A 21074-nucleotide genomic window follows, 5' to 3' on the forward strand; every position below is an offset into this window, starting at 1 on the left:
ATAATATCCAGATATCAGTATTTCAATCATGAGACTAATAAACAGCGAACTACTCCGTTATTTGGTACATGTCATTTTGGCGAGCGTGCTAAATCACTCTACAGTCGATCTTCGAGATTGTTCTAAAAGGGCTTATAGTTATTACATAGACTAAATAAATAGCGTGCGCCTATTTTTTAAGATTGTGACAGTGATTCTTTGTCATACCTTGTATGACCCGCCGCGCACGAGTGCGCGGCTCCCTCTGTATCGCGTAGAAACTCTATAGTGAAGCGACAGTGGGGGTCACCACGTGATACAAGTGATTCTGGGATTCGATTGGTTTATACTTATAGTATAAGCTAATCCATGATCCATAATCGGTTAATTGATATCACGTGTCAAAATTTGCAGTACCTCCCCAGTTACCAGCTTCCGCAATCCACATTTACTGGGCAGCGCTCAGCTAGCATGTCATTCCGCCATATTTTCTGTTTATGGCGAGAATCGTTCATTAAATTTTTTAATTTGTTTATCGAAAAATGAAACATCTTCTTTCAATACTTATAAAATAGGAATCTTTAACAAAACATTGTAAACTTACAACAATTTAATCTTGCAGTATAGTACATTTGCCGATCAATACATGCAGTGCTAATTTACAATTCCATGAGCTTTTATTTTTTGGATTTAATGTGTATAGTCAGCATTTTAGTAATATAAAACCAATATTTTATTATAATTTGAAATGATCTCACGACTCTCCAGCGCTTATCAATAAAATTAAACCCGTGTATAACACTGTACGGACTAAAGCATTTGATAATGACGTAAGACTAAGATTCTAAAATTATGCACTGCTAGCGCGCTCGGGTAAATTAAATCTAAAAATATAATGAAAAACTGATCCAATAAATGCGACCAATATCAACGCACATTACGATAAAAAGTAACTCTTTCAACAACCATTCAAACAAAAAACTACTAATATTCGCACATCACGTAAATCTTTCACCTTCAACTACTAAAAGTTGTCGCTCAAAAATCATATGAAATGAAAATCTCTTTCACATAAAAACAAATTAATAGGTAGTATAAAACATCTGAAAAATAAGTCGGCAACACAACCTGTATATATAATTTAAGCAGAGCTTTTTAAGCTTATAAAACAGTAAATCATCTTTGAAGTGCTCTACAAAACATACTTTGGCTTGTATCACACATCATGCCAAATCAACATCTGATAAACTCCAATACAGGTTAACTCTGACGATGCTTTTCAAATTTCTTGCGAATCTTGCGACGCTATGTCAGAATCCTTAGAAATCCTGTTAAATGTACTCGGAGTTTCACAAAACCCTGAATCTTGACTGATCCTTGTGGACCTCTCCCCGGTCCCGGAAACCTGTACTGAAGTTTCCGTGTTAAAGCTGAAAATCCCGTCTGTGTCTTGGGGGAGGACATCGTCGCTAGAGGTCATCTCTGGTACAACATCCACTGTACCGGTTAATTGAGATTCTGATGTTGTTGATTCCTTTGTCTCGTCCATGGAGAGTTCTGGTGTCGTGTCCTGAGTATCTGGAATGGTTGTAGGAGATGGAACATTCGTACTCAGACTGTCAGAAAGTTGGGTCTCAGGAACAAACATGTCTGGGGCAGCGCTATAGTTCATTCCCGAGTCAAGAATAGTGACGGACGAGCTATTCTGCTGATTGTCGGTCGATTCAACATTGTACTCATACGAAGTCGCTGTACTATGCCGGGAAGACAGCACGGTATGGTTCGTATGTGACGATCCACTTTCCACCTCATCGTTCGTTTTCTGATAGTAGTCAACATAACCCCGGTTTTTTTCCGATGACACTTCCTGCGGTGACAGTTCCTCGTATCTCAATTCCCCCGACTCGATTGCAGAAACCATCATCTCGGTGTACTCGGCGGAGAGCTGTGGTGCTCGCGGTGTACCACAAGGTGGTGTACTGGGTCGGGAGTCTGGCGGTGGAGTGTAGGGTGGAGGGGTGGTGCGGTGGGAAGGGGAGGAAGGGATCTCCATGCTGGGGTACACTCGGGGACCTGGGATTGGGACTGCCACCGCCTGGAATTGGATAACATGTTAAATCATAGGATATATATTGTCAATATATTTACGCAAAGCTGTTTTGTTAAAATGTAATAGAGAATGACATCGATTTACAAACTTGTTTGGTTAATCAATGTTACTCATTAATGAATTATTGATGAAATGTTTTTTAAAGAGTTCAACGTGAACAAACCTGTGATGCAGCAGCAATAAGGGCAGCCATCGGCGAGGAATTATACAAATCATGCTCGGATCGTCTCCTGTAGTCAGAGTATGGACTACTCGAACAGAATCCAGAATCTGAGAGGGACAATTAATAAGCAAATAATATATTAATCAAATTATTATTAGTTACTTACTGATAGATTAAGATAAGTCATAAATAAAATGGTTAATTGAAATGCTTCTATGACAAGGTTAGAAACTAAGCCGTTTTTGTTCTGCATATTGAACGATATCCAAACCTCAACCACCACTCCCAAATGCCAAACTAACCAATCATAACATACCGGTCATATTGCTGCTAGAATAGGGTGGGGAGGCGGCAGATCCATGTTCGTTCTGGTACGGCATCACATACTCCGGTATCAAGGAACCTCTCATGTGATCTCCGTAATCTGGGTCCTGGTCCTGGAGAGGGAGTGTTAGTCAGAGTGTTCACTGTTCGGTGAAGAGGACGGTATATTGCAATAATGAGGAAATATTGGTGAACAACTAACATAACTTCAATAGTACGATTCATTTAGAGTTAAAACATGTAAACTAGAAAATGCCAAAAACAAACCTGATTAGAACCACACTGGAGCCCAATACTCCGGGAACCACAATCTCCAGGAGACTCACTCCCACTGTCACCACGACTGTTTGGGTTTTCTATTCCAGGATCTCTGGCCTTGGCTTTCTTGGGACGTTTTCTGACCAGCAGTTTTATTTTCTCGTGCTCGTGTGTCGGATCTATACATCTGAAGGATTTAAAGTTTAGGATACAGCTCTGATTAAGCACGGAGTATTCCGAAATCCGAACTTATGCAACACTATACTGAGTAACTAAAAGTAAAAGTAAGTAACAAAAGTCAATAAATATAATAAAACTCACGTTGCAGTACAGTGAAGAGTGTTAGGAGGCAATGTGTTCATGACACGCTCCAACATTTCCGTGTAGACCGGATCATGAGGCTGCCTACAGAAGATGTAGGTCAATCTCTTGTCAGGATTGTGGACTAGGATACCTTTAGAGTAGTAGAACCGCATTGACCGAGAAAACTTGTCAAATGTCATCTTGGTTCTCTTCTTACACAGACCCCATTGCTTAGCAGCTTCTTTCTGATCCAGAACCTAAAACGTTGGGCTATCATCCACCAGAACACAAATATAATCCAGTAATACATGAGATACAATAATAGTACGATGCAATGATTAGATTCAAATGGATCTCAACCATAAAAGTTGTTATCCTTTTTTTCATTTCGATGGCGCCTTATAAAATCTTTTCTTGTGTTTCAATACCTTGAACTCGAGATCGTTTCCAGTCCATCTGATCCAGCCTCTACACCTCTGATCCTCCAACTTCCTCATTAGGAACTGCCACAGAGCCGTACCGTTCTCTATTTGTTCTGAAGGGTTATTTAGCGTTAGGGGCCTAGACTCTTGAGAATTAAAATAAAACTTGCGGCTCACACAAATTATCCACTTGTAAATTAATTAAATTAACCTTCTTTGGTGGTTCTGCGTACATATTTCCTCTTTTTCCTGGGCTGGTCAGGTTCAACTAGAGTTGCGGCCTCGTGTCGGGTGTCATCGCCTCCCACACTACTGTTCTTCGTCACCTGGTACGGTCAGGGTGTGTCACACAAGCTAATCAACTGTTTATAACGTGTCACAAAAAGCAACACACTAGCTAATTAACTGTTTATAATCTGCAAGGAAGTGAGACTAATGGTAGTCTATAAATCTAACATCAGAGTAAGGACGAACCTCAGCGCTCTTGTAACTGGTATATATATTTATATAAGTCAAACCAGCCCAAGCTAGAGAGCCATGGCAGGGCCAGCAAGCAAGGCCCGGACCAAAAGATACTGAGCCGACTGGGTATAAAAATAACAATGTGGAAAAAATAGTAAACATAATAAAAGTATAAAGGAGGGACGAACCTCAGCGCTCTTGTAACTGGTAGGATATATAGTTCTCTTCTTGGTGGGTGGGTAGCTCCTCTGTTCTGGGTAAGGGCTACTTGTCTCCTTGGGGAATGAGCTCTGACTGAAATTAGGTTTTGTTAGAGGTGGTGTTACATGCTATAAATAATAAGTAAATAGTTGTTATAACACGGTTTTTACCGTATTGTTGGGCAAATTTTGGCGGCACAAACCACTGTCGATGACAGGAAATCGCAGATCGAATTTTTGCCGAACGAATGAAATCCAAGGAGAAAATAAAGGGCGGTGGTTTCCGGGACAAACTTAAATGTGAATGTATATATGGTTGTCCCTAACGTATTAATGCTTTTCATACAAAGTTACAACAAAGTCTTCATGTTATGTATCCTAATGTATAATGTTCCCTATTACGATAATTTCCGGGGACAATAAATGACAAACTTACAAATAACCCAGTGTACAGGTAATACAAATGTATAATTTATCATCGAATAAACGTACATGAAACTTGGCTTAAACCACACATTGTTACTATTCTGAATATCTCCCCCATGAAGCTGCAGTCCCACCATACTACACAAACTCTCTGCCAGAAACTCAGCTGCCTCCTTTATCTCAACCTTTATCTGCGGCAAAAGATCTGGAACATTCTGGGAGAGATCTGGAATCTTCTGGGAGAAATCAGGAATCTTCTGGGGCAGGAATTGTGGCAGAGTTGAGAACTCTTGTGGGGGAGGATCGGTGCGTTCTATTTTTATGAGAGGCAGATTGTCTGTGCTTTCTACGTCTATATCTAGTTCTTCACCGTCAGACATATTGTGGAGGATAGCTGGCTACAAACTGGTTGGATTTATCTTTTATTGACAATGATTCACACGATTCAAACAAGCTACACCTGTTTATTAGCATGATCGAAACAAATTTCTAATAGTAAGTGATAGATATCATAACGACAAAAAATACGGCCATTTATAGACTTGAAAATAATGGATTGTAAGGAAGAGAAAACTAAATAAAGTGACAAACTAAAGACGTAACGATTTCCGGAGGCACAGTTTATACAAAATGAGACAAGCATCGCAGTATTTTCAGCTGCTAAGTTAGAATATTGTGACTTGAGTAGCACTCAAGCTGTCATAGGACGAGCCACGCCACTGCTTCTCTTTCACACCGCTTCAATTTTGACATGGAATCTCACTTAATTAACAGAGACTGACTGCGACTCAAGTCTTTCTTAAACTGTCTTAGTAGTACTTTACTTGAACAAACTTTAAGTAGGAACACAGTCTTGTCTGACGTAGTTGCAGTTACCATGGTAACGGTCTGCAACCCAGAAACAAGTTAGGTTTTACCAAAGAACAAAAGAAAACGCCCTCTTTTGAAAGGAAGATGGCAATACAAACACACGAGGACGAATCAAGCATGTCAGTAGCTGCTAAAGGAAGTAAACTGAACGTACATCCTCGCTTACTAAGCCTCATTAATCGACCCCCAGGGGGGCCTAGAGAGCGAGCTATGTTGCACGTGCACGAACTGTCACGTGAAATCGGGCAAGTAGGGTATCACACATAGGAAATTGGGATAATTTGCCGTTGGGGTACCTTGAAGGTCTTTAGAAAACGACCCGATTTCGTTTAGGCCCCCGATTAGTGTGATGCAAGGCGCTACAAATCGATGGTTTAATATTGAGCCATAATTCGATAATGAAGTCCCTGCGACTTTAACGGTAATTTAGGTCGATTTCAGCAGCTGATTTTAAAAGAACGACAATCAGCAGCAGTAAACCTTCCTTAAAAACTACGGAAGCAAAAACTATACACCTCAAAAAAACACACCTGTGAGACAAAACGAAAGAAAAGAATACACTAAAAACCACTGCTTCTCCCTCAGTGACACACATAATTCAATTTATAATTACTTCCTACTACACAGCATACAACAAATACACGACACATGCAACTTGTGTACTGTGTGCGCTGTGTCCAGTGTATTATATATAGCACCGATCTCTAGCATTATTATATGAAGCATGAGGAGCTTGCTCTCGTGCTCTAAAAGAGGTATAATCAGCGACCAGCCTGGTAGTTTATACCTTATTGAGAGAGAGAGAGAAGATGAGAATTGTACGGAGTAAGTCACGTGATGGGAGATTACAGGTCACGTGGTGTGATATTACTTCCTAGATGGAGGAGGAACTGATAATTATCCTGCTGTTGCAGTGGTGGCCTGTGTGGGCTGGGCCGGGAGATGAGCGGTTTCATTGTAGGGTCATGTGAGAGAGCGGTGGTTTTAGAGACGGATCAGGTTGTGAGAGAGCGGTGGTTTTAGAGACGGATCAGGTTGTGAGAGAGCGGTGGTTTTAGAGACGGATCAGGTTGTGAGAGAGCGGTGGTTTTAGAGACGGATCAGGTTGTGAGAGAGCGGTGGTTCTAGAGACGGATCAGGTTGTGAGAGAGCGGTGGTTTTAGAGACGGATCAGGTTGTGAGAGAGCGGTGGTTTTAGAGACGGATCAGGTTGTGAGAGAGCGGTGGTTTTAGAGACGGATCAGGTTGTGAGAGAGCGGTGGTTTTAGAGACGGATCAGGTTGTGAGAGAGCGGTGGTTTTAGAGACGGATCAGGTTGTGAGAGAGCGGTGGTTTTAGAGACGGATCAGGTTGTGAGAGAGCGGTGGTTTTAGAGACGGATCAGGTTGTGAGAGAGCGGTGGTTTTAGAGACGGATCAGGTTGTGAGAGAGCGGTGGTTTTAGAGACGGATCAGGTTGTGAGAGAGCGGTGGTTTTAGAGACGGATCAGGTTGTGAGAGAGCGGTGGTTTTAGAGACGGATCAGGTTGTGAGAGAGCGGTGGTTTTAGAGACGGATCAGGTTGTGAGAGAGCGGTGGTTTTAGAGACGGATCAGGTTGTGAGAGAGCGGTGGTTTTAGAGACGGATCAGGTTGTGAGAGAGCGGTGGTTTTAGAGACGGATCAGGTTGTGAGAGAGCGGTGGTTTTAGAGACGGATCAGGTTGTGAGAGAGCGGTGGTTTTAGAGACGGATCAGGTTGTGAGAGAGCGGTGGTTTTAGAGACGGATCAGGTTGTGAGAGAGCGGTTGTTTTAGAGACGATTCAGGTTGTGAGAGAGCGGTGGTTTTAGAGACGGATCAGGTTGTGAGAGAGCGGTGGTTTTAGAGACGGATCAGGTTGTGAGAAAGCGGTGGTTTTAGAGACGGATCAGGTTGTGAGAGAGCGGTGGTTTTAGAGACGGATCAGGTTGTGAGAGAGCGGTGGTTTTAGAGACGGATCAGGTTGTGAGAAAGCGGTGGTTTTAGAGACGGATCAGGTTGTGAGAGAGCGGTGGTTCTAGAGACGGATCAGGTTGTGAGAGAGCGGTGGTTTTAGAGACGGATCAGGTTGTGAGAGAGCGGTGGTTTTAGAGACGGATCAGGTTGTGAGAGAGCGGTGGTTTTAGAGACGGATCAGGTTGTGAGAGAGCGGTGGTTTTAGAGACGGATCAGGTTGTGAGAAAGCGGTGGTTTTAGAGACGGATCAGGTTGTGAGAGAGCGGTGGTTCTAGAGACGGATCAGGTTGTGAGAGAGCGGTGGTTTTAGAGACGGATCAGGTTGTGAGAGAGCGGTGGTTTTAGAGACGGATCAGGTTGTGAGAGAGCGGTGGTTTTAGAGACGGATCAGGTTGTGAGAGAGCGGTGGTTTTAGAGACGAATCAGGTTGTGATAACGCCCCATTTTGTAACGCCGTCACTTTTGTTGGTGCTCACAATGGTGGTAATAGTACCGGTAATCGGCAGCTACTTGAGTTCAATAAGGAGCCATTGTTATGAACTAAGGGTGCTTTAACCGATTATTATAATCATTTCTGATGCCGTAGTGAAGGTGATGGACGTAAAGCCTGAAGGATATAAGGAAGAATATAAGGAACTAGAGTGCATGGTTGTAAAAAACAAGATTTAATTGTGTCTCGAAGTATAGATCATTCGCCAATCTACCGATGCTAGTGTGGTTTAACCGTTTGGTATACCATTACCACCGTTTGGTTTACCACTTAAATACGCCACTTATAAGTAAAACACTTCATTCGTCTCCATATTGTGATGCCAAATTTCCGATGTTACTACTGGTTTTCGTGAAAAAAATGATGGGAGGAGACCATTAAACATAAACACAAACCTTCTAATAAACTTCATAGGAAGTGTTCCTGTAGCCACAGTACTTACTTCACTCTAAAAGTATACCACGTGGAACATAACAAAAGAACAACATTTGTTTCTATTGTTATGTTTTGTGAGGTGCACTTTTGAGTTAAGAGTGAAACGTTTCTAAACGTTTCTGAAACGTTTCTAAACGTCTCACTTTTCCCCACTTATTAAAAGGTACTGCTATCATAATGAAAGTTTATCCAACAACTCTGGAGTGTGATTGGTGTGCCCAACATTTCTCAACACCTCTAACTCCGGCGATACCGAGTAGCAATCTATTAAAAGAAGCGAAATTGAAAACTCCGATTCCAATGGTGTTCTCGGAAGTAAACTGAGAAATCACAAAATTACCTTCAAATTGCTGCTATAAATAAAAGAATAATATGTAATACAAGCAACATGAAGGAAGATGGCAGTTGAAACACTACCCAGAAGTCTGCTAATGATTCGGCTCATCATGCACGAACAGACCCCGCCCTAAAATTTAGGAAGTGAATTTTCTTATCATTGGATCACTGCAGGTCTTAATACGATGACACGGAAAAGTTGATTAAACGGACCTAATTGGCAGAGTCTGCTCCGCCATCACTTTTTTAGGGCTCATAAAACCAGTTTGATAGCTGGTATAATAGATTAGCTAGCGTGTGAAGTAAAAATGAACGTGGTTCTCAATGTCAACTGTCATGGTCGATGAATCGTAAAATCGTTACTTTTAGTGAGGTAAATACGAATTTAAAAGTAAGTAATCTGTAAGTAATCTGTAAGTAATCTGTAAGTAATCTGTAGTAATCTGCTAGTAATCTGTAAGTAATCTGCTAATGTATTAAAGTAAGTAATCTGCTAAATCAAGAGACGAAATAAAGACGGAAACATCCTTAGTTAACAAACGACCGAGTGATTTTTATTAGGTTCCAGAAATTTGGAGAGGAACATTTAATTTTATAAGGACGCTAGAAAGTTGAAGATCGCAATATCAAATTTTAAAGAATACGGGTGCTCGTTTCGTTTGTAGATTCTACATTTACCGATACACATCATTAGAATGTATCAGACGGGCCAAATTCCCCGTTAACTTTGGCGGCAAAAATCTACAGCCCAAACGGAATCTGTTCACGGTAGATAAGTAAAACTTAAAAACTCGTCAGAGAACATATTATTGACACTCACGCCATCCAACAGAAACACAACTCAACTAAATGCTGAGTACATAACGGTTTAAATATTAACCGGCCCTCATCAAGCACAGAGAATCGACTCCGCCTTCTAGCTCACGTAGGAAGTAAACTGAAGATTTAAACTGAATGCTTGTTTAACGATAAGCAAGGAAGCAAAAACTAGCAAGCTTGCTGAATTCGTGCACTTTTCCGTCACAATACATTGCAATGTCGATACAAAAACGTAAAATTAATTTACCTGCACAGTTTGAAGCGAAAAATATTATTATATAACGTTAAGCGTTCTTAATCGGTGAACATTCCTGCAGTATCGAGAGTCAAACAGTACGAGACCCAAGCCTAACCCCAGCTAAATAATTGTCACTTATTACATTTAGTTAATATCCAATTATTGCTTTTTACGTTATAGTTACATGCTGAACGTTAATGCAATATATCAGTGACAATATCCATAAAATCATGACACCATTAAGATTTGCTATGGAATTAGAATATATTATATATACATGAAATTTAATATCATGACTATTTTAAATAACTAAGATGAGTATCTACGACAAAACATTAACTATAACCAACAATTGGTCACGTAACAAATCTTACATTAAAAAATTACACAAAAGTAACAAGTCTCCACCAATACAGTTCAAAGAGAAAATTTGCTACGGAATTGGAATTTATACATGAAATTTAATATCATGACTTATCTATCACGAATAATCTAAATAACTAACTTAAGTATCTATATGACCAAACATTAACTATAACCAACAATAATTGCCATACACTAAAAAGTGACACAAAAGTAACGCATCTTTGCCAGTACAGTTCAAAGAGAAATAACACACACTGTTATATCTCTCCAAGTAGGAAGAGCTTAATTTGTACTTCCTTTATCAGCTGGAGAAAAACCAGCCAATCAGGAGGCTTCTTATGTCAGCTGGCAACAAAGTAGCCAATCAACGTGGAGAAAGCGATAATGTAATCAGTACAGTGGTAAAATGGAGATCAAGTGACGAGTTTAGTAATGACGTAATATTAATTATATCGTCAACTTTATCACGCAAATATACACAATATTATACATGTAATTAATTGACAATCTATTGCGGGGAAATCAATGCAGTTTTGAAATGTATATTATACCCGTCGCAATGTAAAATGTACAAGATTTTCCCGGTAAATTAAAACACCGGATATCAATTGAAAAGTGAGAACAAGTAAAACAGAAAGCTGATAACTAATTTAGATCGGTCCGGATCTGTCAAGAATACAAGCAAAGAGCATTCTCAGTCACACTAAATACCTCGACAATACCTCACAATTAATGCTAGAGTTACGGAAGTCACCTCACGAAACTGCTGCAATACACAGTGCACTAGCCGTGCTATAATGTACACAAAATGGTATACGAAGCCGCAATTTTCTTCCTATATTTGCGGGATTGTATACCACTGAACAGGTGTAATTAGCGGCCCTATTATTCCTTATATGGTAGTGTAAAATAGAGCAGGTGTTGCTTTCGTCAGAGCGTGTTGCTATGGCAACGAGAACGAGTTGACATCTTGTCATCAGCAAGAATGGGTGGAATGTGGGATGAGATAGTTCAGATCCGGAAGTTTGGGGGACGGTTTAGTGAGTGGTGAGAAATATGAAACAAACGGGAAAAAAAAGGATGGTTTGGTAAATTACTATGTAATGCGAATATTGAGGTGGTTTTTTGAATAATGAGTAAAGTTATCCGCACTTGAGTAGTGAGTTGAGAATAATTTACTTCCCATTACTTGATAGGAACAGAAAATGAATTTTGGTGGGTATTACAAACGTATAAATACTTAATAAAGTAACCGTAATATTTAACGGTTAGGGGTTCGCGCAGTGTTAATTTCACAAATTCCTTGTGGAATTCCAACTATTATGTTCAGCATTTCACATGTTTTAACGATGTTTCGCATATTTTAACGATCATTAACATATTTTCACGATGTCTCATGATACAAGATAGAAATAAATTACATAAGTAAATTAAATTAATTGATCTTACTTGCAATGGTCGTCAGGAACAGGGTATTCTGTGAAATATGCGTCTCGTTTTAACCGTTTCACTGATCTGAAATGTTCATTAAATCAATATAAAAGTAGGTCCAGTTTAGCTTTTTATGAAAACTCAACATTGATTTATCCGCACAAAAAAGGAGAAAACGTTACTTAAAGTTTCGCGCACACAACACTTTACAACAGGACACACGGACCAACAATAAAACAAACCTGACAAACTTTGGTCGAGGAGAAGTATCATGGAGGGGTGCAGTAGGATGATAGTATTCTGTAGTCAAGGTAACTGTGGTAGGCTGGTCCCCTTCGGATACCGGGGGTGGGGAATGGGGCTGATCATGTTCCACGTTATCCAGCTTGGTTAGGATGGGGTAGCAGTAGGTGGTACGTTGGGACAGCATGGCTTGGTATTGGTCACATGTGAACAGGTCTAGTGGTGGACCTGGTTGATAATTTTTATATTATAGCAGGGTTTATGTGTTATCTGTTTTTAATATTCTGCAGAGACTCAAGAGAGACGCATTTTTATGGGGAATTTCATTGGAATTACACATGATTTTAATGGGGAAAATTAATTTCGAGTTGGGTATCAAGTTTGAGACTCAACTTACCTTTTGAATACACAGCACTGATCCAAGAAGTAGAAAATGGTACTGTCTGCTTCTCAGAACTCTGGGTAGAAGCTGTCTTTGAGGAAACGGACACGTTTATATTATCTACTGAGGACTCGTGATCGAACTCTGTCTTAGCTCTGAATGAGGAACTGAAAGATCTAGTACTAAGTCTTCTTATCACGACTGTCACCCAATTCTATACCCTAGCCATTAACCCGAAAAAACCTCAACCAAACTACTAACCAAAATTAAACATTGTTAGTAAAAAGCAACTCTACTTACATGACATCAATATGAGCTGCGGGAGGGTTAAAGTGAAAGAGATTGCTGTCGTCTTCGTCGTAAATTCCATTATCTAGAGACGAGAGGTTCTTTCTGCATTCTTCAGATGTCTGTGTTAGAGTGATCTCGTGACCTCCTTTCGGTACCTGAAAAAAGGAGTTTTATGATGATAATTGTAATTGTATTTACTTCAGCCAAAAGGACGGTAATTAGGGTTAGGCTTCTCCTAGAGAGGCAAATATGCATAGCTGCTATAATTAGAACAGTGGTGCAGGAGTGTGTTAAGTTTTAGTGTCGGAACAGTTTAGAAGATGTAAACATTTCCCGTGGAGACTTACAGTTGAGAAGTGAGGCTGAAGACGCTCCAGGTACTCTCTACAAACATGATTGGTAGTCAACTCCTCGTTACACTGAAATACAGTGACGTCATGATTGGTTTGATGACGTCATTAATAACACTATAAAATATAAATTTAATACGTAGTATGTAGTAAATAACTAGAGTACTTCCGTGTTTTATAACACCGAACTATTTTGAGTATCCACCCAGATAGCTAACCAATTATCAGTTAATACAGTTATAAACAAGACACAAAGTAATCATTCTAATCCTAAATAAAAGCTAATTACTAATCACCCTAATTACTAATTACATTAATTAACAAATTAATTAACCAATGCTCCACTAACCATGGCACACTCGGCTATAACGTTCTTCTCGGGGGAGCTGGAGGGACTGGGTTCTGTAGGGAGTATCTCTTGTAGATCGTTCTCTGTTAGTCTTATGTTTGAGCCCCACAACACATCTGCTCCTTTCTACAGAAGGAAGTTTATAAGATTTGCGGAATTTTTGGTTTACATTCCCAATTACACGAACACAATATGGAAATTATTTATATGGAAATTGAATTTAGCGTTTGCAGAGATCTTCTGTAGAATTGTTTTGGTAAGTGGATCAATGGATATTATCCTTTTTTCGTGGATTGAGCTTTTTTTTTCTAGGTGCGAAACAGCATGAAAAAGAGTAGAGTCAGGCAGAATGGAACAATTTTAATCCTCAGTAATTTCTCGGTTTGTCTTCCTTGTTATAACTACAAGAAATAAAGAAATCGCCAGTGAGAGACACTGAACAGATAGAAAAAGGGCAGTATCCAAGAAGCCCGACCCAGTCCGCGGACTAAAATCGGTCATACATCAGTATTCCGACGGCAGTACGGCGGCAGTACGGCGGCAGCACGGCGGCAGTACGGCGGCAGTACGGCGGCAGCACGGCGGCAGTACGGCGGCAGTCCCGCGGCAGTGCCACGGCAGTGCCACGGCAGTATAGTGACAACACTTATATCAGACTTTTGATCCAATTATTTCATGAGTTTGATGATTAGTTCACATTGATTTGTCAATTAAAAACATATTTCGAGAAATCAATAAGTTGTAAATAAGTTCATACAATATCATTATAACTTTAAATCAGTAACTGTCACCCTGGAGCAATAAAATATTAAAATAATTCAGATTCATTGCAGGTACTTCTGGTATCTTTTGTATTTCTCTGATGTGATACCCATGTAACTCACAGCGTCATCTAGAGAAGCTCCTGCGTTAACCATGTTGTCGATCTTTTTGAGGAAGTCGCGGACTCGTTCTTTCTTCTTGAAGGACGAGGACTCTACCACAGCAGGTATATGAGCTGGACACAACTGCACCTCGATCTTCATAGTTTCGCCCTCGTAGCGAGATTTCAGCTTACAGTGTGAGCAGAAGACAGCATTAGGTGTTGAGGAAGTGGTGTCAGAATTGTCAGGACAAAGTGTGGGGGTGTGTCCAAGTCCTTTGCAGCGGTCACAGGAGATAGCTTGAAGTCCAATAGAACGGTTAGCAGGCTTAACACTAGTTCCAGCATCAGTAGTTGCAGCTTGGGGTTTGTTCTTCTGCTTCTTGTTTCAGGATATCAAACTCAGAGATTGTAAAGATTGCAGGACAGAGGACTACACTCGACTACCTTCTGGAGAACTACAGCTGAACATATCCCTCTGCAGTTTACATCGAACGACACTACTGGCTACCCCAACACGAAAGAGATCTCGTCCCCTCTCTCCTAGTCCTACCAACGATCCTACTATCCTTCCTGGTGCCACTCAAGCTGTTATACCTTCTAGACGAGGAGGAGCTACTCCACCAGATACTGATAATGCTCGCCTGATGAAACCTACTCCCGCTCCTCTGTAGCTGGCGAAGCCTTATCCTCCTACAACAGAGTGCACAGAGACTTTGCCAACCGTCCTGATACCTCCATCAGCCTCTCAAAGTTCCTGAAACAGAAACGAATCCCTGAAAGATCCTTCTACCGCAAGAAGAAGATAGCAGAGCTGATTATCCTTGATAGACCACGATTCGGCAGTCTCATCAAACAGATTCTCAAGGAGGAGCGGACTGACAGGATCAACCAGCAGATTCTCTCTGACCGATGTGGGGCTATAATCCTCAAGCAGAGTGACTTTCTGGAGAAGAAACGACTCGCAATTGCTGCTGGAAAGATTCTCTAAATGTAAATTATTTTATTGCTCCAGGGTGACAGTTACTGATTTAAAGTTATAATGATATTGTATGAACTTATTTACAACTTATTGATTTCTCGAAATATGTTTTTAATTGACAAATCAATGTGAACTAATCATCAAACTCATGAAATAATTGGATCAAAAGTCTGATATAAGTGTTGTCACTATACTGCCGTGGCACTGCCGTGGCACTGCCGTGGCACTGCCGTGGCACTGCCGTGGCACTGCCGCGGGACTGCCGCCGTACTGCCGCCGTACTGCCGCCGTGCTGCCGCCGTGCTGCCGCCGTGCTGCCGCCGTACTGCCGCCGTACTGCCGCCGTACTGCCGCCGTACTGCCGCCGTACTGCCGTCGGAATACTGATGTATGACCCTAAAATCATATTCCTGCACTATCAGCATTGATTGAGAGGCACACGGATCTTCATCCAGACAGAAGCTGAAGAACAGTAGTCGAACCAAAATCAGATAATTAGATTTCCTAAATTAAAGCGCCGCACACAAGACACATACAGACAAAGTGGTGAGATTCACCACTAGAGTCTGCACCAAGGCATGGGATCCTGACATGAGGATAAACCCATTAAGTGATAGACTCGATTAAGTCTAACCGATGTGGCACGTCATTCAGCGTTAATATGTATGTAGAGCTACAAAGCCTACACGGGCTACACATATAGCCCACACTCTTGTGAGACAATATATCAAAATCATCAAAAATTGTCCGAGGCTAGAATCGTAAGCGAAACAAATAGGAGATATGTCAAGACACAATGAAACTACCGGACTTTCCACCCCATGGCAACATTAAAATATATCGACTCTGTTAGTCGGCTCAGTGCCGGGCGGCTCAGTCGGCTCAGTGCCCCATAAATCAAAAATTAGTCAAATAACTCCGAGTGAAGATAGATATGAAATCACCAATACACCCAACCTACGAACTCAATAAACCCGCAAATGCCAAATAACTGCATACTCCCCCCCCCCCCCCCCCCCCTCCTAATAAATCTAACTGCATTAATAATCCCACCGATCCAGTCTCCCACAAAATAATCCGCAAACTCAATAAATCAGAGTTAAACATAATATAAATACAGCTAAACGACGTACAGACACTAACCAACTATCCCCACTTAATAGTATCGTATGATAAGACAAACGTACTCATCGGATTAATTTCAATTAGGTGGCATCCAACAGGACCACTATTCTCCGGCCAGCTAAGGACCTAACATTACCACGACGATCCCTATGACTACGAAATTACATTAGCTGGACGATGTGTAAGGATTTATCACCATCGGGAATATCCATCCTCTCGGTGGCCTTTGATGGCATTTTGTGTATGTGAATTTATGAAGGTGCAAATAGAATATATTTCAGGCAGACAGATAATACTTTCTTAACACAATCAGGAAATTGTCCGACGTTAGGTTTCTTTAGCAAGTCTATCTGTCGACTGTTTCCGTGAAAAGACTGCACGCAATTTAACCAAAACTTAACATTAAATTCAACTTCCATGTTCCCAGATGTGCTCCGCTCCAGGTTTACTCTACATTGCAGAATTAGATTTAAAGGTTGGTTCTAAATTATGGCCGGGTACAATTTGTCCGGCTATGTAGTGTCTCATTAGATTTGGGTTGGGTAGAGCACAGGACACCTATTTACGCACCTACTACGCAATACTATTTCCCAGAAATTGTACTTCTTTTCTCTTAACATGGACAAGGATTAACTGATATCATTAGCTAAATCGTGACTAAATCTCAAATTGAAATGTAAAACCTCCTGACAATCAGAACAAACCACACTAACCCCAGTAAATTTAACAAGGTAAAAGTTAAAACACTCTCCCCTCTCTCTCTCTCTCTCTCCATCTCTCTCTCTCTCTCTCTCTCTCCCCTCACACTCGTTACAACACACCAACAGAATCACAAGCTGAATGCTAGATCCCAAATTACAAGAAGTGACTTACAGCAAGATCGTGCGGAGCTAGAAAGGCTAGAAAGGTAGATCGTACGGTGTTTGGCAAGCACACAATTTGTTGGATTGTTGGAATGTACCGCTCTCTGGTCAGAGAGAGAGATGAGCAGGGTAATTTGCGGGGATATTATTAAAGCACTCTTTTTATTATTAACTGGATCAGTATTAAGGTGGACTGTGGAGGTATTTATTGTGGAGGGGCCATTAGCTGATTTAAAGTTGGGACTGCAAAGTATGTAAATACTAATAGGGGATTGCGGAAGTGTAAGGAGATAAAAGGGCCAGAGAGAGAGAGAGAGAGAGAGAGAAAGAGAGAGAGAGAGAGAGAGGGAGAGAGGGGGAAACCAGATATTATAATCATTGTAATAGTTGGCAGTGAAACTATTCGGCGCTATCTCTCAAACCTTATGGGACTTAACACTTGCGAGGGCCTCTTAATAATGCAAGTTTCACTGTATTTGTTGAACAATGAGTAGCAACTATAAGCTTAGAAATTACTCAACAGTGAAACTGTGAAAGTTAGAAACGAGGATCGATATCATGGATATTATACTTGTATATCATGGATATACTTGTCCTATAAGAAACGTTTAAACGTAAAGCGGTCGATCTTAGCAATAAATAAAAATCATGATCAAACATGATGTGGGCGGTGGATTAAATCAAACGATTGCAAGAAGTGTAAAACATGGTGATTAGAATCGTACACCGAAACTTATCATGTATCGTGTTACAAAAGGTGACCGGGATTCCGGAACAACAGTGCCAGTGTGCCACAGACCATTTGAAATGTTAGATTAAGTCGTGATCAAATGTCCCGATCAGGTATAACAAGAAAATTTCTCCCTTAAAATTGCCAACCCCAAAAGTAATACTACATGTATTTAAAGTTAGTGAGTCATATTATATTGAAGATATTATTTACATCCTTTTTAAGCGGTGACGTTGAGATAGGATCAGATATAGATAAGACAAATATCAAACTAGGCATGTTGCCAACAGTATCATCCGCCCACGGCCACAGGAAGAAGAAAATAGAGGAAGAAAAATGGGAGCACAGCAAGAGAGAGAGGAAGAAAAATGCAGCGCAAACTAAACAGACTAGGACACGGAACAACAAAACAACGCCGTCACAAATTATTGGGCTAAATAAACACAGGTCACAGACTTCGAGCTGTCGTAGGAAGCCAAAGCCGGGCTTATCCAAACAAATCCACGCTTCTACTTCCTAGATTTCACCCCATCTAGCCTCGGTTAGCATGTAATGTTATACGCGTAAATTGCCCAGTAATAGGTCACGTGGGGTACACGTGATCCGCATGGTAACGTAAGGTGTTAGTGCACGTGAGGGCCGCCTGATGATGGCACGTGGTGTTTGGATTGTAGTGTAAATATGGGTCACGTGCATTAAAGTGGAGTGCATTAATGCGATTTGGGAAAGAGGGGAGCCCTGGACGAAGCTGGAATCTCGGTCGCTGCATACCAGCCGCTGTGGTGACAGTGTGATCACCAGACTTCAGAATAAGTTCAGGTTTCGCAAGTTAAACAAAAGCTTGGACCCGGACCAATATATGCGTGGGAATGTGTAAAATATTGGTGCTTATTAGAAGGGGAAATGTGCAGAGCGTGACTGATTTTAAAATAGTTACCTCCGCAGGCGGTACACGTCACGTGATAGCATGTGCAGATTTATATTCAGTCAGATAAGGAAGTCTATTATTGTGTACCGCCCCACTTTTTTAATATTAAAGTCACTATTGTGACGGTACATTAGAACTAGACAGAAACAAAGTGTGCAGGGCCTGAACGGAACCCCTCGGTTTCAGTTCCTTGTTTAACACTGCCGTACAGCAAGGACATCCACCGGGTTCTCCAAGGATGGGCACATAGCTCACTCCACACTATGCTCTGTCAAATGTTGCATATAATATACCAAGGATCTACAGGAAATATTTCCTTATAAGTTTAGAGGGCGATCTGTGAACAGACAACTACCTCATTCCCAACTATAGGAACCAGAATTCTTATACTATCCCAACGAGCTACACCAAGCATAGTTTCATTTTGTTTGTTCCAATCTGGCCTGCACCTCTATTTTTACTACACCATAACTCGAGGATGTTGTGCTTCACTTTATTGATTAAGTCTAATGTCTATATAATTCTTAGTTGTAGTGAACGGTGGATTTTGACGTATTGGACACACGTTCCAGTCTAGTCATTTTGTAGTGAACGTTGTTGAACGTCTGTGAACGTCTGTGATTATCAAAAACAAAAATTCATGAAAACATCATTTTTGAAATCTTGATTACCCCAACTGATAATTATTAATTTTCCCAGACTGAAACAAAATGAAGCAATCCTATTTCTGTGCACAGATTTCTGACTTTGTCGCCATGAGCCCATGATCACACACAGTATTTATGCTACTGAACACTGCTAGTAATTTATCCATAACGTTCAGAACGTGAGATGAGTTTTAGTGAACGCATGTACAGAAAATTTTTGGTGAACGTTCCGTATGTGCACTACAACTAAGAAGTAAGATATAATTAATTAATTAATTAATTACAGTTGGGCTTGTTAAAGCTGCAGTCTGCACAATAACCCACTGCACGTCATGTTATTTTCTTACCGTATTGAGGTAATCACTAAGGTTCCCCTCCAGACGAATTGCACCTGACTTGTTCCTCCGTTTCACCACTAAAGTGGTTGAACCAGATTTTCGGCGAGACTTCGTAACCACCATTTTACCGCTACTTCTTCAGAAGAACCCTCCAATTACTGTCTTTCTCCAGGGTTTGTAATGCTATTTCATTGGAGTCTCGAATGGGTAACTAGATAGTGGGGGCTTGTTAGTCGATTGAAACGTCTAAAAGTAAGAATTCAGGGTGATATACGGAACGTGACCGTTTAAACTGTATATTAAAATTAGATTTAAATTATAAATAACTGTGGGGCGTGAGAAGTGTGATGTTTATGAGTAAAAGGACAAAGGTATTTATAACTAATATAACCGATACGTGAGAATATGATTAAATTAACCATATTCTCAAATATATATGTGGTAATATTAATAATTTTAAGTTTAAAGAAAGTGTATACTTGAATAACGTCTTAATCTATTTATAAATATACTTGAATAACGTCCTAATCTATTTATAAATAGAATTGGAGTTGCAGAGATATCATTTTGGAGCTGAATCTGTAAAACTAAATACATCGAGAAACTTAGTGTGTCCCACAACCGAGCACCATGCCTAGAAGTCAGGCGTTATGTATCATAATGATCCTGGACCTAAGTGGCAAGTAACTCTATATCAACATTCAACAACAAACAAAAATCTGCCGCATGAGTATCTGCCGCATGAACTCTTACCTCAATACGCCATATGTCAGATGTTTCAACTGACAAATATGCACTTAAAGTATAAGTGTTAGGGTTGAAGCCTGGGGGCTCTGATTTTGGTTAAGCATAGGGCTAAAAATCTTGACAAAAGATCAAAACTAAAGCCTTATAAAAGCCATCATAGCGCTCAAAGATGTTACGACAAATACCTGAAGGGTACAGTTATGAACTTATAAACACAATAAAATCATCGCAATTCATCCAGTAAGGCATGCTGCAAATACCCACACTCTGCCTATTAGTCCTACTGGAATAACAACTGAACCGCACTCATAAACACAAACATATGACGTATGACCACACAAGTACCGCGGCATAGACCTCTATTATTCAAGTTCAGCTCCGAAACATATAATTTTGACTTTCGACTTTGGATAGGGGCTCGGAAAATAACAGAGGTATAGAATTACGTAAGTGTGAGGTGTAATTTCAATGTTGGAGTGTTCCCCTGAGCCTTCAGAGCTCATAAAATTAGAACTTTCGCGGCGTTATATGGCAGCTGTGAATGATCAGGGTATCACAAATCGGGAATTTGATTAACACTCAATGTTTGGGTATATTTAAAACATACAACGTCGTTACTCAGTTTTCTTTGC

General features: G+C 40.5%; 2 protein-coding genes across 4 annotated transcripts in view; both read right to left on the bottom strand.

Annotated features, from left to right (window-relative positions):
* LOC134814539 (delta(9)-fatty-acid desaturase fat-6-like) overlaps window positions 1–21074 on the bottom strand; it is a 64589-nt gene that overhangs the window by 31637 nt on the left and 11878 nt on the right. The gene's annotated exons all lie outside the window — the stretch shown is intronic.
* LOC134814537 (uncharacterized) lies at window positions 538–19908 on the bottom strand. Of its 3 annotated transcripts, none has more exons than XM_063822701.1 (15): window positions 19705–19908; window positions 13221–13346; window positions 12869–12940; window positions 12531–12676; window positions 12246–12385; window positions 11848–12076; window positions 11624–11689; window positions 4210–4315; window positions 3771–3885; window positions 3566–3672; window positions 3156–3394; window positions 2844–3021; window positions 2569–2689; window positions 2253–2359; window positions 538–2074 (listed from the first exon to the last, which is right to left on the bottom strand). In XM_063822701.1, the coding sequence occupies exons 1-15, from the start codon at window positions 19816–19818 to the stop codon at window positions 1259–1261; spliced, it is 2682 nt and encodes an 893-aa protein (XP_063678771.1). In that variant the 5' UTR covers window positions 19819–19908; the 3' UTR covers window positions 538–1258. The 3 variants fall into 3 exon arrangements, with proteins under 3 accessions (XP_063678771.1, XP_063678770.1, XP_063678772.1); XM_063822700.1 differs by having other exon boundaries at window positions 12246–12397; XM_063822702.1 differs by having other exon boundaries at window positions 11857–12076; window positions 19705–19902.

The sequence above is a fragment of the Bolinopsis microptera genome, chromosome 4, assembly GCF_026151205.1.
Source record: "Bolinopsis microptera isolate Bmic1 chromosome 4, MBARI_Bmic_1.0, whole genome shotgun sequence".
Lineage (NCBI taxonomy): Eukaryota > Metazoa > Ctenophora > Tentaculata > Lobata > Bolinopsidae > Bolinopsis > Bolinopsis microptera.

What these genes read in the sequence shown, in the direction of transcription:
- LOC134814537 (XM_063822700.1), bottom strand. Translation starts at nt 19,818, where the DNA reads ATGGTGGTTACGAAGTCTCGCCGAAAATCTGGTTCAACCACTTTAGTG. An exon ending in CCTCGACCAAAGTTTGTCAG is followed by an intron (nt 11,690 to 11,847) that starts GTTTGTTTTATT and finishes TGAACATTTCAG; the next exon opens with ATCAGTGAAACGGTTAAAAC. An exon ending in CCAGTTACAAGAGCGCTGAG is followed by an intron (nt 3,886 to 4,209) that starts GTTCGTCCCTCC and finishes TGACCGTACCAG; the next exon opens with GTGACGAAGAACAGTAGTGT.